Raw genomic sequence first — 12,492 nt, 5'->3', positions numbered from 1 at the left:
CATTAAGGCAGTTCCATTTTAAACACCTTTTAATGCAGTGAACAGATTTTCCAGCAAAAGAGTTCCCATTTTGAATCTCTGAAGCTGAAACTTAAACATGGAGTTTGCCAGAATAAAAGAAACCTACGCTAATTTGCAAATATGCTAATTTGCAGGAAGACTGGATACTGGAAAGGTTCTGGAAACCCCAAACTAACAGACTATTCAAGAAGTAAAATTGCTGCATGTTGCTTTACAATTACAATTAGTACCAAAAAAAACTTAAAATAGAAGAGAACAAACCAAGGGTTTTTTCATTTATTTGAAAGGAGAGGGGTCTGTATGTAAAAATAAATAAATAGTTAAACAAACCAGGAATGAGGTAGAGCTTTGTGTAAATAAATAATAAACCGGAAGTGGAAAAGAGTTATGTGTGGATCTTTTCCAGCTATTAGCTAGTTATTCGGTTAACAACAGGCTGGCATTGAAGTGTTTCAGGTGTAACACGAGGACAACCATTTTTTCTGTCCCTTCATATAGTTAGAAATACACTTATTCAGACAAAATGAGGACACATTAAGTAACGTACCCTGACTGGTCACGATAACAATTAACCAGAAAACATTCCATCCTCATCGCAGCAGCTTTTGCTGGCACTGCGTAATACCATTTTGTCCGAGAATCAGACAACTCATTAACAAGCAACGAGACCACCACTACAATTTCATTGTTAGACTTGATATCAAACAGCTACAATACAATCAACTGAAAAGTTGAGGGGGGGGGGGGGCAAAAAAAAGATTTTGCCTGTCCAAAATTAGCTGTATGTATTCTATGAACCATGCTCCTAGCAGCTGACAAGCCTGACAAAGGAGAGCCCTTTTTCCCTGATTCAAGGAAAGCTTGATTCCACAAATTCTTTCCCTAACAGTGTGTTTTCTGTCTGTATTTGTAACCAGAATACTTGTCCTCTATAAGGAGCACACTGCTACGTGGACAGAACATTTGTAAGGGTTAAGGTAGCCATGGAGTACACTGATAAGCAAGGGTATAGAAATAGAAAATAACTTAAACCTCATTTCGCAAACTTTTATTTATGGAGTCTGTACTACATTTTTCCAGAGATTTGTGTCTGTCTTCTAGACTAACATAACGTAGTTTCTATAGGTCTCCTGCCACACTTTTCTGATAGAAATCTAGGGAGAAAAGAACGTTTTAAGTTTAATGCCCAAACCAAGCATAGCACTACAGCACTGAACACAAAAGGATTACTGCCCACATCCTACAAACTTTATTTACATATCCCATTAGCATATTCCCTTTTCTTAACAACAAGCTGTCAAAAATGCCTTTCTGTTTCCTTAACTTGCTGTTTGTGCTGTTAATTATGTATGCCTAACTGAAGGAAAACGGCAACAATTCCAATTGCATCTTTCCCCCACACTCTACAAGCTCTGGTACGGGAACCTCTTTCTGAACGTTGACCTCGTTCTAACTCTGCAAGCCCTCAGGGACTACAGAACTCACCATTTCAAAAGCGTTTCCAGAAAGTTTGCAAGTACCAAAGATCACAGGACTATCGAGCTCTAGCACATCCTGCTGAAAGTCACACAGAATCAGAATCACACAGAATGGCTGAGGTTGGAAGGGACCTCTGGAGATCATCTAGTCCAACCTCCCTGCTCACGCAGGGTCCTCTAGAGCATATTTCCCAGGATCACATCCAGGCAGGTTTTGAATATCTCCAGGGAAGGAGAGTCCACAACCTCTCTGGGCAACCTGTTCCAGTGCTCTGTCACCCTCACAGTAAACAAGTTTTTCTCATGTTCAGATGGAACTGCCTGTGTTTGTCTGCTCAGTCTGGTTATGAAGAGTCACCTGGATTATCTCACCGAAAATAGATCAAGTGAATTCAGCAGTAGGAAAACATGCTGGATGGTCTCCCATATTATTTGTTTCTATTTGGGTTTTGAGTTCTATTTCTATTTGCATCTTATTTTTGGAAAACTAGTGTTTTAAGGGAGTTTGTGCTGCTTGCTGCCTACACTGAACTTAAGATTCAAAACTAAGCAGCTAGGGAAACACCTCCTCTTCCCTTCCTATTTCTACATCTGGTAAGAAGGAAATCTCTGCTATTCAGAGTCCTCCATGCCCCACCTTGTACATCTCCCTAAGCCTTCCCCTCCTCTTGCCTTCCCCTCCGCAGTTTATTACTTTAGTTCCCTTTTTAGTATCCAACACCCTCCATTCGCCTTGATTCTGGCACTTTGCCTCACATCCCCTCTCCTTGCTTAACTTCAGTTTGTCTCAGTTTACTTCAACACTTGCAGGACACAAGAGTGCACCTGCACTCTTTCAACTAGGAAGCAAGAGCTACCCAGCCTGATGAAGGAGCAGCTGCCTAGACGGACAGCCTGCAAAAACTCTGCGGCAGCTTGGCTGCAACCCAGATTCACCACAGGAACTAGTACTGACAGACAACGAAATCCTGGCTTTACGCCAGCTTCCTCTGGAAAGGCGCACAGCGCACCTTGGATGTTTATGGTGTGGGGGGCAAGAAACCAGGCAAAATGCAGCCAGCCAGTAAACGGAAATACTTCAGCTCAATCTGTTATCAAAGAGCATTCGTCACTTGTGCTCTTCTCTCTTCACCTGCAGAACTCTTAATATTGGGTTCCAATCTGTTACCTTTCATTGCATTATTTCTCTCACATTTTGACTAGCAAATCGCTTAATTTAGTATTTTGGTATTCTGATTGCTGTAACCAAGTTCAGCGTTAGCACTTCAAGTGTCTTAAATGCAGTGAAAATTCCACAGAGGGACCTCCAATATTGGGAATACTATTATCGTCTTACCTAGTTTTAAGGTCAGTTTCTAGGTGTTTGTACTAGGACTGACATACTCTATCCCATCCCTTTGTTAGATCTACTGAAATGACCCAAGTAAAGCCACCGAGAATTCAGTTGATTAGTACTCTGAAAAACGCATTCATGAACTGCCAGGGAAACAGAATTTTAAACCCCATCAGCCTGTTACGGTAGGCAAAGTATTAGAGCCATTCAACTTACACTCACGTTTTCTGGTCTAGAATGTGCTTTGGGTTTGGTTGGTTGGTTTGGGGTTTTTGCTTTTTGGGGAGGTGTTTTTCCCCCCCTCAACCCAAACTCATGCTCTATTTTGACCTGAAGTTCCTACCATTTTTTCTGGCCTGAATTCAAAGACTAGCAAGAAACTTCAGTCATTCAAGGAAGTACTCGTCATTTTAGATGAGCAGCGTTTGGACGGAGTTCATAGTGTTCATAAAGCTTTAGACAGACATATTCTGCGTCAGACAGAATAAACATTTCGGCAATCAACGTACAGTTGGCAAAACTACAGAAAAAAGGTGCTTGCTAGAGTTCAAAAGAACAAGCTGTTACAAGTTTTTAAGATCATTCCAACACTTAAGCAATCACGGGAGCGTCAGCACTACAGAGCATACTTATTCTCCAATATATAAGAACAAATTTAAGTGCTTCCCATTTATCCAAGTGAAAAAGCCGGAGCCAAACAAGTATTTCTTCAGCTTGGGGAAGAAAGTTCTTCGGCTTCTCCCAAACGCAGGGATCATATAATCATTTAAAGCGCCTGATGCACTGCTATTAGACGCAAAGAGCTGCTTCTCCCCCTCTAGAAGAGGAGGGCGACACAGGAATTTGAGGGAAAGCTGACTTGAGCACTGCTCCGTGGAGGCCATTTAGTTCACGGAGCAGCTTTAGCTCCTGCAGGGCTTGCCCAGGGGATGCGTGGTCTCATTAAGATTTCACGGCACAAGCCCACAGAAGAGGCAACACCTCTGCAGCTCAGTTTTGCTTTGTTACACCCGAGGCAGGGCTACGCTTTCTCTATTTTTTAATTACTCTGGAGAATCAGGTTCCAGGAAGTGTTACGTTCAGTCCTATCGAGGAAGATAACGTCCATTAGCATGGAAAGGAAAGATGTGGTAAAAAATAGCTGTTTTGTCCAGCAGCTTATCTAGTAGAAACTAGTGCGGCCGAGCCTCAGGGGCACACATCTACAGCCCTAAGATTTACAGCCTTTCACACGCTAGGTGGAACTGAGTGAAGGTTTTAAGGGTAATTTTGTTAATCAGTGATATTTTTAATACTAAGGCAACCACAGATATTAGTATAATTTCAGAGCTCTATATATTTTAAAGTATGTAATTCCAACCTCAGGAAAAAAGCTAAGAGTCAAACTAGGCCAATTATCTCAATCGTGCAGAACTTCTTCCTGGTTTTTTCTGCTCGCGCTGTCTTCCACAAAGAGCCTTTCTCCCGAGTTAAGAAATAAGAAATCAGGTAAAGCGGGGAAATTTGTATCACCGGAGATATTACCTCCATGGCACACTACATCTATTAAACTACCCGAGTTAACAGCAGGCCACCTTCTATCTTCATTTGCACCCGTGCTTCAGCCAAATCATACAGCTTCCTCATTTGAGGAGCTCCTTTTCACAGACACCAGCCATTAAACTCTCCACGGGGATGTTTTTAAAAAGAAAGTTATCAGGAAGTTACCAGAGCTCTTCAGCACCGGTGATCCAGGTGGAGAAATGTTTATACTGGGTGACAGGTAAAGATAGCTTCTGTTCACTCCAGAATTGAAATCAAATGGCGATTTGTAATCCTCATAGAGATCCATCCCAGCAAATTCAGAAGGCACGGCCACGCTCTTCCTCCAGGGAAGGATTCATCTCGGCTCTCGGCAGGGGCCTCCTTCGCACAGCAATCCCCACGGCAGCGCGCACAAATCCTCCGTCTCTTCACATGACGCTCGCTGTGTTTTGCTGAATTTTATGCTTCTCTTAGGCTTGACAGAGCCATCTGGCAAGTAATTTCTTCACCATGTTGTCACCGTTTGCTCTTTACACGGCACAAGGTTGAGTTCCTGTAAATTTATAACTGGGGCTGGACCTAAACAGACCGTTCCTTTAACAAACATTCACAGTACGCTGCTCATAGGCTTCCAGAAGAGTCTTTGTCCTCCGCAGAATTACATCAAGAATTTTCAATCATTTAAATAAAAAAAAAGGTCAGCTGACTGCAGCTACACCAGGATATCCTTAATCTTCTAGGACACAAAAGGATTACTAGCCATAATCTATCCTATACACCATCTGTGTAGGACTTTTTCCTCTGATTAATGGAAAAATCAGAGTGTGCAGCTCTACTGTTTCTACCAGTGTAGTAACCCCTAGCCAGAATCCAGCCTCTGCTAGCCAAATATCACACCGTAATGTTACCCCAGAATACGACAAAGCAGCACTCAGCTCTGAAGGCTACACTATAAATACTACCAATAGTTTTTTGGGGGGGGTTTTCCAAAAAAGTGCTAGTGTGCATTATGATATTGACCCATGCGTCCAAACATATCGGAGTATGAGGCTTTTTTTAGGAAGAAGAAATATTAAACAGTCCTATGTCTTTGGTGCTTCAACCACAGTCCCTTGGAGCCAGGAACCAGTAACACCTGAATGTGTATTCCTGATGAAATGCATTTATGTTTTGACACACCTCTTAGGAAGAGAGATCAACTTACACAAGCCATCTGACTTCACGCTATGGGTTTAAGATTTAGCCCAACAGAGAGCCTGGGAAGCTGAAATGCTTCTTACCTAAAGGAGACACTCAGCCCAGTTCTGCAGTGCTTCACTACATTTTTTTTTCCTTTCAAGGTCATCTTCTTTCACCAGAAAAAAAAATCAAGTTTACTAACAAGGCAGATCACCTTTACAGCTAAGTGATGATTTCCTAAACTCTACCAGCTCCACACCTTCACCTGGGTTCTTCAGCTGCATCCTGCACACAAAAGAGCACCATCAAATGGGAGTTAATCTTTTCCTTCATCATAAAAGGGAAGTTTGAAGAGAGAGCTGATGGTAATTAGTCATTAAGCCACCCCCTGCTCCAAGCCGCAGAGGTGAAGCAGCCTTGCAGCACACCCAAGTGAAGCCAGGGCACTGTGTTCCTTAGGGATACTGGAAGAAACTGTTCTGTTTCTGAAGTTTTAAATTCCCCTTTCCACTGGAGTCAGCGTGGGCACGAACAGACCTTCAGGCTAATGGAGGAGCAGCTCCTTCAGACTGCAAACCTACATTGGCTTCTGGTGCAGATTACCTGCGGGTTCATAAAAATAATGAGGGCGCAGAAACTTCAAATAGAGTTCTCCGCTATAATCCAAACCCACTCAAAGGAAGAAAATACAATGCCCTTCTGTATTTCCGACATGTAGCTGTGAAATCTGCCAGAAATATCACAAAGTTCACCTCATAAAGGTTAAAGTTTTGGTCACCCATTCTACTGGAAGCACCCAGAAACATCAGAAAACTAACACAGCTGGAGTAATATACTGCCAATGCTCTCTATCAACCAAGCACGATAATATGAATAGCTACTGATTTTGTTTTGCAGCCTTCCCTCATGTAACTCAAGAGGCATGGACTACCTTCTGTAGGCTCAGACAGTAATTGCACTAAATGGATTAGACAAGGTGACAAACTACTAGATGTAGCCTACTAGAAAAGCCGAATATTTTCTACTACCACTCTCCTGACACAGAAAAAGAGACCAAAGCTGGTGAGAGTATCATCTGATAAAGCGAGTCTCCCACTTCATACCTTCAGAGACCCTCTAGGGCTGTGAAAAGTAACAGAGCTCAATGCTGACACATTACAACAATCAGAAATATCGATTAAAGGAAAAAGAACATCTTAGGAAGATTCACTGATGACTGCTAATGATCAGGAATACCCTATCCTGGGCCACGGCGTTTTCTGGAGTCAGGATTTACATTCCAGTTATTTACAGGAAACTTCCTGCATTCAGTTTTGCACCATACCTTCTGTTCCAAGAATCTGGTATTCTTCCTATATCTTTACTGTGCAAAAGTCGGTTTCAGGTCCCTAGAGACATCTAGGCTGCCAGTCTAAGACCAAACACATTGCTTACGGGTGAAACACTGACCTGGCCTGTTATGGCCACAGACAGAAGTGTGTTTGGGCCTAACTCTCCAACGTATCTTCTATGTAGGCTGAGACAGGTATGGGATAATACCTTCCTACTTGAACAAAAGTCAACTTTACAGGGAAGGTCTGCTGGAATACAAATCTAAGCCTCCATATGAAAAACACATCATAAAGAGAAGCATATATCTGCACAGTGCAGGACTGTAGCCTATCCTTCCAAAAAAAATGCTGCAGGTTGCCTATCATTCCGAAGTCATCCACTTCAGGGAAGACAAATACTTCACTGCCAGCCACAGCAGTCATTTCATCTGCTTCTTCTCCAGTTGCACCCTCCAAGTGCAATTCTTCCCTGTACTTCCTAAAGATAGTCTGAGGTAAGACAGATCCTGTTAGCTATTGCTTTGGTGAATTGAGGAGGAGAAACGAACTTCTCCCCAGGGGACCTTCAAAATTAAAGTAATGCTCCTGAGGAAGCAAAGTGAGATTGGGGTGCAGGAGGGAGAAAAAAAGATAGTAACCACAAGGAATCAAAAGCAAGGAAAGGTTTTGTTCTGCGCCCCCCCCCCCCCCCAAGCCTTTTGACGAGTTTATTCATTCCCCACAGTCTGAACGCTGCTAGATAATGGCAGGAATCAAGCTTTAAGTTTTACAAACAACCCTATCATGAGACCTTTCTAAAGCAGGGCCCTCCCATGACCAAAATAGCCCACTGAATAGCCTTTGTCTCTCCCCACCCTTCACGGTAATTCCGAGCACATACAACTGGCTCCAGATGGAACTGAAGCTGTTAAACCACTCCCCATTAGATATACCTTGCTTTTCTGCTGCAATACCAACATTTATAGCTGAAGCTTCAGCTCAGACTTCTATTATTTGACTGAGTTATTCTAAATGCTTGAGCATCTTTGGTCTTTGCCCTGCATATGAAGCCTACTTCTTACAGCTGTTATTTCGACTATTACTGCAGGTTATCAGCAGCAAGCCAGTACCTCAAGAGATCATGAAGCCCAAGACTGGGACTTACTTGCTCCAGAGACAGGTAGCAGTGGGCTTTTGATCACTACATGAGAGATTAAAACTGAAAATTGTGCTGCATAAGCCTCTGCTGTTCCAGAGCTAGTCCTCATTTGTCCTTAACAGGTCAGAATAACTAAGAGTTTGACACGTAGTCATCTGCACCATTTTAGAAGCTGGTGTTTGAAAGACTGGCATGAAGGTAGATTACTTCTGTTAAGGATGACTGAACCAATTACTGACAAGTTCAAATGAATGTCACAAAGTGGCTCAAAGGTTCAGCAAGCCTCAAAGCATTACCACAATTCTTACCGTTAATCATAATGTAATCCCCTCTGCTAAGGTTGGGGAGCACGTTCTTAGCTTTCCCAGGTAAGTATTTCATTAGCACAGATTGTGCCTGTCATGAATCATAAGGGAGGGAACTTTCTGCATAGCTAGAAAAGCTGTTCAAATTGAACAAACACTGTTAACCAGATCTTTGCCTGCCTAGTGTCACACACTGTGTTCTTTCTTCAGATAACCAGCTCCTACCTAGTACTATAGTTCCAACAGTAGCCTGAGGCTAACTAAGAGCAATTTAAATTAAGGCAATGGCATTTAAAGCACTTCTATCTTGTTGGTGGCTAAGCAAGGATAAGACATTGTTCTCTGCAAGGCTATCACATGCTTTTCATGCGTGTTGAGGTCCTGCAGAAAAGGAATGGTTTATTTGTATACAAAAGTGTTTTATTCCTCTTTCCCTAAAAAAACCCAGCTAGAATAAAATCAGACTATCTTTAGACTTTGAAGAAACTAAGCCATATATTCAGAAGTGTTTCATTCAGAGAGTTAAAAATTAAAAATGCTTCCGAATTAGAAGAAAGCAGAGACTACCCTAGGACAAGATCCAAACTTTGGATCTACTTTGGATAAAGCCACTTAAGTAAGCAATCAACCAAATCCATACCTCATCATATTAGGTATCTCCTGCCACAGAGGTGCCTTCATCATCTTGGATGCCCTGTGTTTGTGTCATGTTTTAAGCACAGAAATGCCAAACTCATGTACCAGTGCACATATCCAGGGCAAGGCCTGACTTCACGACTTCAGCGCTTAGTTCAGCAAGCAGAAGACGATGGGGATGAGGCGGGGAGTTTGGGGGGGGGGGAAAAAAACTGTCAAAAAGGAGGAGGAGCAGCTCGCTTCCACCCCCACCCCTGGCACGGCAACAAGACTCAGCCTCCTATTCCAAGGACGATGGCCGAGATGCAACTTCCTCCTCAGGTTGTAACTGGTTTGAATTTGCTCGGCTGCTTCTGTAGTCAGGTGACAGGCAAGATCAACGGGAGCCCTTCCACAAAACAGCCATCAGGGTAAAAGTTTCCGGCCACATCTTCCCCCCACAGCCGTCTTTCCCAGGCAGCTGGGGTCAGGCGCCTGTCCCCACTCCAACTGAGTTTCATAATGCGTAAGTCATTTTAAGGGCTATAAAGCCACTTAAGCATCTTAAGCCAATCTAGGTTCTATAGTATCAATTTGATCTTCGAGCTCTTAACAGTTTATAGATGAGCGAAGGCTTTCGTCACCTGCTTCAACGCCTTAAAACCGGCATTGATTTAATCCAGAAGGATACCATGAAGGAACAGGACCGACACCCAGACACTAAGCTTTAATTAGCGCATTCATATTCCAGTTTATGTCACGCACTCCCCCCTCCCTTTAACAGCTGATAGCTCTCTTTCAGCCCCCACCATTTGTTCATGACACAAACGGAGCTGCGCAGCTCTAGCAGTTGTTGAATAGTAGGAGTACGGGCTTCTGCAGCCCTATTAGTAATGGTCAGCAGACTTTGGCATTTGCTGTCCTCTAGCAGAGCCCAATTCAATACCACCATATTAATCTCATTATTTCAGCCTCCTCGCATGCTTTTTCTGGACCAGCTCTCCATTACATAACAGCATTGTCCGTATGGCTGTTTGTATAGAAGTATCTTCTCCAACATTTTCTTATGACTAAATTTTGTGTTTACTTACACCTACTAAAAAAAATCTTGTTAGAGTTTCTCAGTCTTCTCCCAGCATGTAATGCATCATCCTACAACATGAAAGCATTCAAGTGTTAAGGAATACTAGATTGCTAGTACTAGTGCTGCTCTTTTCTTACACCAGGTCTGAGGATGTAAAATTTCAGACAGCTCACACATGCCTTAGCGAAGGGAGCAGTTCTCTTCTCTCCTCCTTCCTTTCTCACAATCCAATTATAAACTCAGACAAATCTCCTCAGATCTAGATTGTGAAGGAGCAGATCCACACTCCAGCTATTTTGCTGCTAGACAAGTTGACACCACAATACTCCTAACCCAGGTATCTCAAATAGAAGTCTCTGCACTTGCGCAGGTTCTCCACTATCTTTTAAAGACAGCTCCTCTAACATTCACAAGATTTTTACCACATGGCAGGGATGCTGCCTACAGGAAGTTTTGCATCTCAGATATGAAAACAGTCACATTTGCCCATTCCAACAATAACGGGTGAAAAATCTTTCCAGCCTACAGTAACAGTCCAGGCCAAAGGAATGCAGTACCTCAGAATCAGTGATCAGGTAGTGTGTTGCATACGCTTTGGAAAAGTCAGGGCAAACTGTACGAACAGAGAAAAACATTTCTAAATAAGATTAACATACCTCCAGAGTGAAAGAGCTGGCAGGTAAGTTTTACAGGAATTTGAATTTAGTTATTTGACTTCAGCTACTTATGCCAGTTACGCTGCCATTCTCTAGAGAGATTCTGCCCCCCAATTAGGGGACTGAAGCAGTCAAAGACGCTACAGAAATAACGCTAAGCTGCAGCTAGAAAGCTGGAAAAGATTAGGAAGAGAAGACAGAATGGAATCTTTTTAAGCAAAGTTTGAGCACGTAACCTTGCAAAACTAATTAAAAGCTTTACTAGAGTGAATTTGATTGGAAAGACTCCCAAGTTCTCTCAGAAGACAGCTCTCATCTTTTGCGCTCCGAAAGCAAATCTACTTCTTTCAATGCTACATGCAAGAGACTTCATTTCTGAAAAATAACTCCAGAAGAGCCCACAATTCCAACTCCACACTATCAGATCGCACCATGAAACTGATACTGGACATTTTAAGAACAAACTAGATTTGATCACAAATTAGTTTCAGTCGTGCGCTATGCTATTTGAAAGGATAATCACCAAAGAAAAGCATTCTTTGTAGTCTTAGCAATACCTTATTAATGACACCTCAACACTGAAAGAGTGTTTGGTGGTGCAGACTAGCTGCCACCATGTAATTACCTAGTCTGTGTCTGGTTTTAGCCCTGCACAGAATTTACACCACTTACTACAAAAGACATAACAGGTAGTAATATGAAAAGGAGGTAAGCAACCAAGCAGCGCACAGTTTGACAGAATGGGGCTTAGGATAAGAATTTCAAAATTCTTTGCAAGCACAGCAACAAGTGAGTTGCTCAGTTTTGAGGCTCATTTCCGAAGCCGCACAAACTCCACAACTCAGACATAAAAGTAGAGATCCTGCCTGGTGGGATCCCTCACTCCCTTTTTTATTGTTCAGGTAGTGAAGTAACTGGGCAGTTACCTCGTACAGCTGACCATGGAAGTAGCTGGGGCATATATAGTCTAGTGAGCTTTCAGAACATGATAACCACGATGATATTTCGATGAGTGCATTTTTGAGGCGCATGCTGTACTTTAGTAGCTAGCAATTTGTTTGGAAGCATTATCATGTAGATTATGAGGACAGCTGTATGAACTCAGTCTGCTTACTCATAGCTCTCAAGGTCATTAAAACGGCAGTGCTGGAGACACTGTCCAGGAACACAAGAAGTCCCGGTGCTCTAACCTGGGGGAAGAGTGTGGCAAGCCCTTGCTCTTCTAAATTGGATTTGCAAATACCTACCAGATGACAGAAAAAAAGCTCAATTTTATTCCATACTTTCTCAACTGAGGTATGGACAGACACTTCACGGTAAACCTAGCACTTGCACTGTAGAGATGTGTGTATTAGGGTATTATGACGGCTGACAAGCAAGGTAAGAGCACGTATAGCAGCAGAGACTATTTTGATTTCAGTTAGGCGTCCACTGTAAAGGTAGCTGACCAGTCCGGTTGTGCCAGATTCTGGCAAGAGACCTGTATTTGCATAAAAGGGACCGGCTTATATTGTGTTCAAGAGATTAGGAGTGAGCACTTTCTTGGGCCCAACACGTAATTTCAGACCTTTAGCAGAAGTAGCTCTTGGCAAACGTGTTTTAGAAAGCCATTCACTAATTCCTGAACGCCCTTCCCCAGCCCAAACACAATTCCCTTCCCAGATTGCAAATAAATGTACAACTCTTTAGTAGGAAGAGTCTACTCCTGTATACGCAGGAAAGCTTGGAGTGTTCAAATCAGGTATGTGCGTCACTATGCTTGTTATCTTATGCTCTCTCTATAGCAGGAGCCTTTCTCTTACTCCTTACTCTATTGATTAAACAGAGC

At 42.7% G+C, this 12,492-nt stretch overlaps 1 protein-coding gene across 10 annotated transcripts in view; it reads right to left on the bottom strand.

The window, feature by feature from the left end:
* The window catches only part of TPD52 (tumor protein D52), a 129,564-nt gene that overhangs the window by 101,299 nt on the left and 15,773 nt on the right, over positions 1-12,492 (bottom strand). For 5 of the 10 annotated variants that reach the window (XM_068932451.1, XM_068932452.1, XM_068932453.1 and 2 more), the window contains exon 1: positions 4,540-4,881. The exons of the other annotated variants lie outside the window; for them this stretch is intronic. In XM_068932451.1, coding sequence (XP_068788552.1) covers positions 4,540-4,663 — 124 coding nt within the window. In that variant the 5' untranslated portion in view covers positions 4,664-4,881. Of the gene's footprint in view, positions 1-4,539; positions 4,882-12,492 lie in introns of those variants that run through there. 10 annotated transcript variants of the gene reach the window in all.

This window comes from Struthio camelus, chromosome 2 (genome assembly GCF_040807025.1).
Source record: "Struthio camelus isolate bStrCam1 chromosome 2, bStrCam1.hap1, whole genome shotgun sequence".
NCBI lineage: Eukaryota > Metazoa > Chordata > Aves > Struthioniformes > Struthionidae > Struthio > Struthio camelus.
Note: the sequence above shows the minus strand (reverse complement) of the source record. Positions and strands in the feature narration are given on the sequence as shown.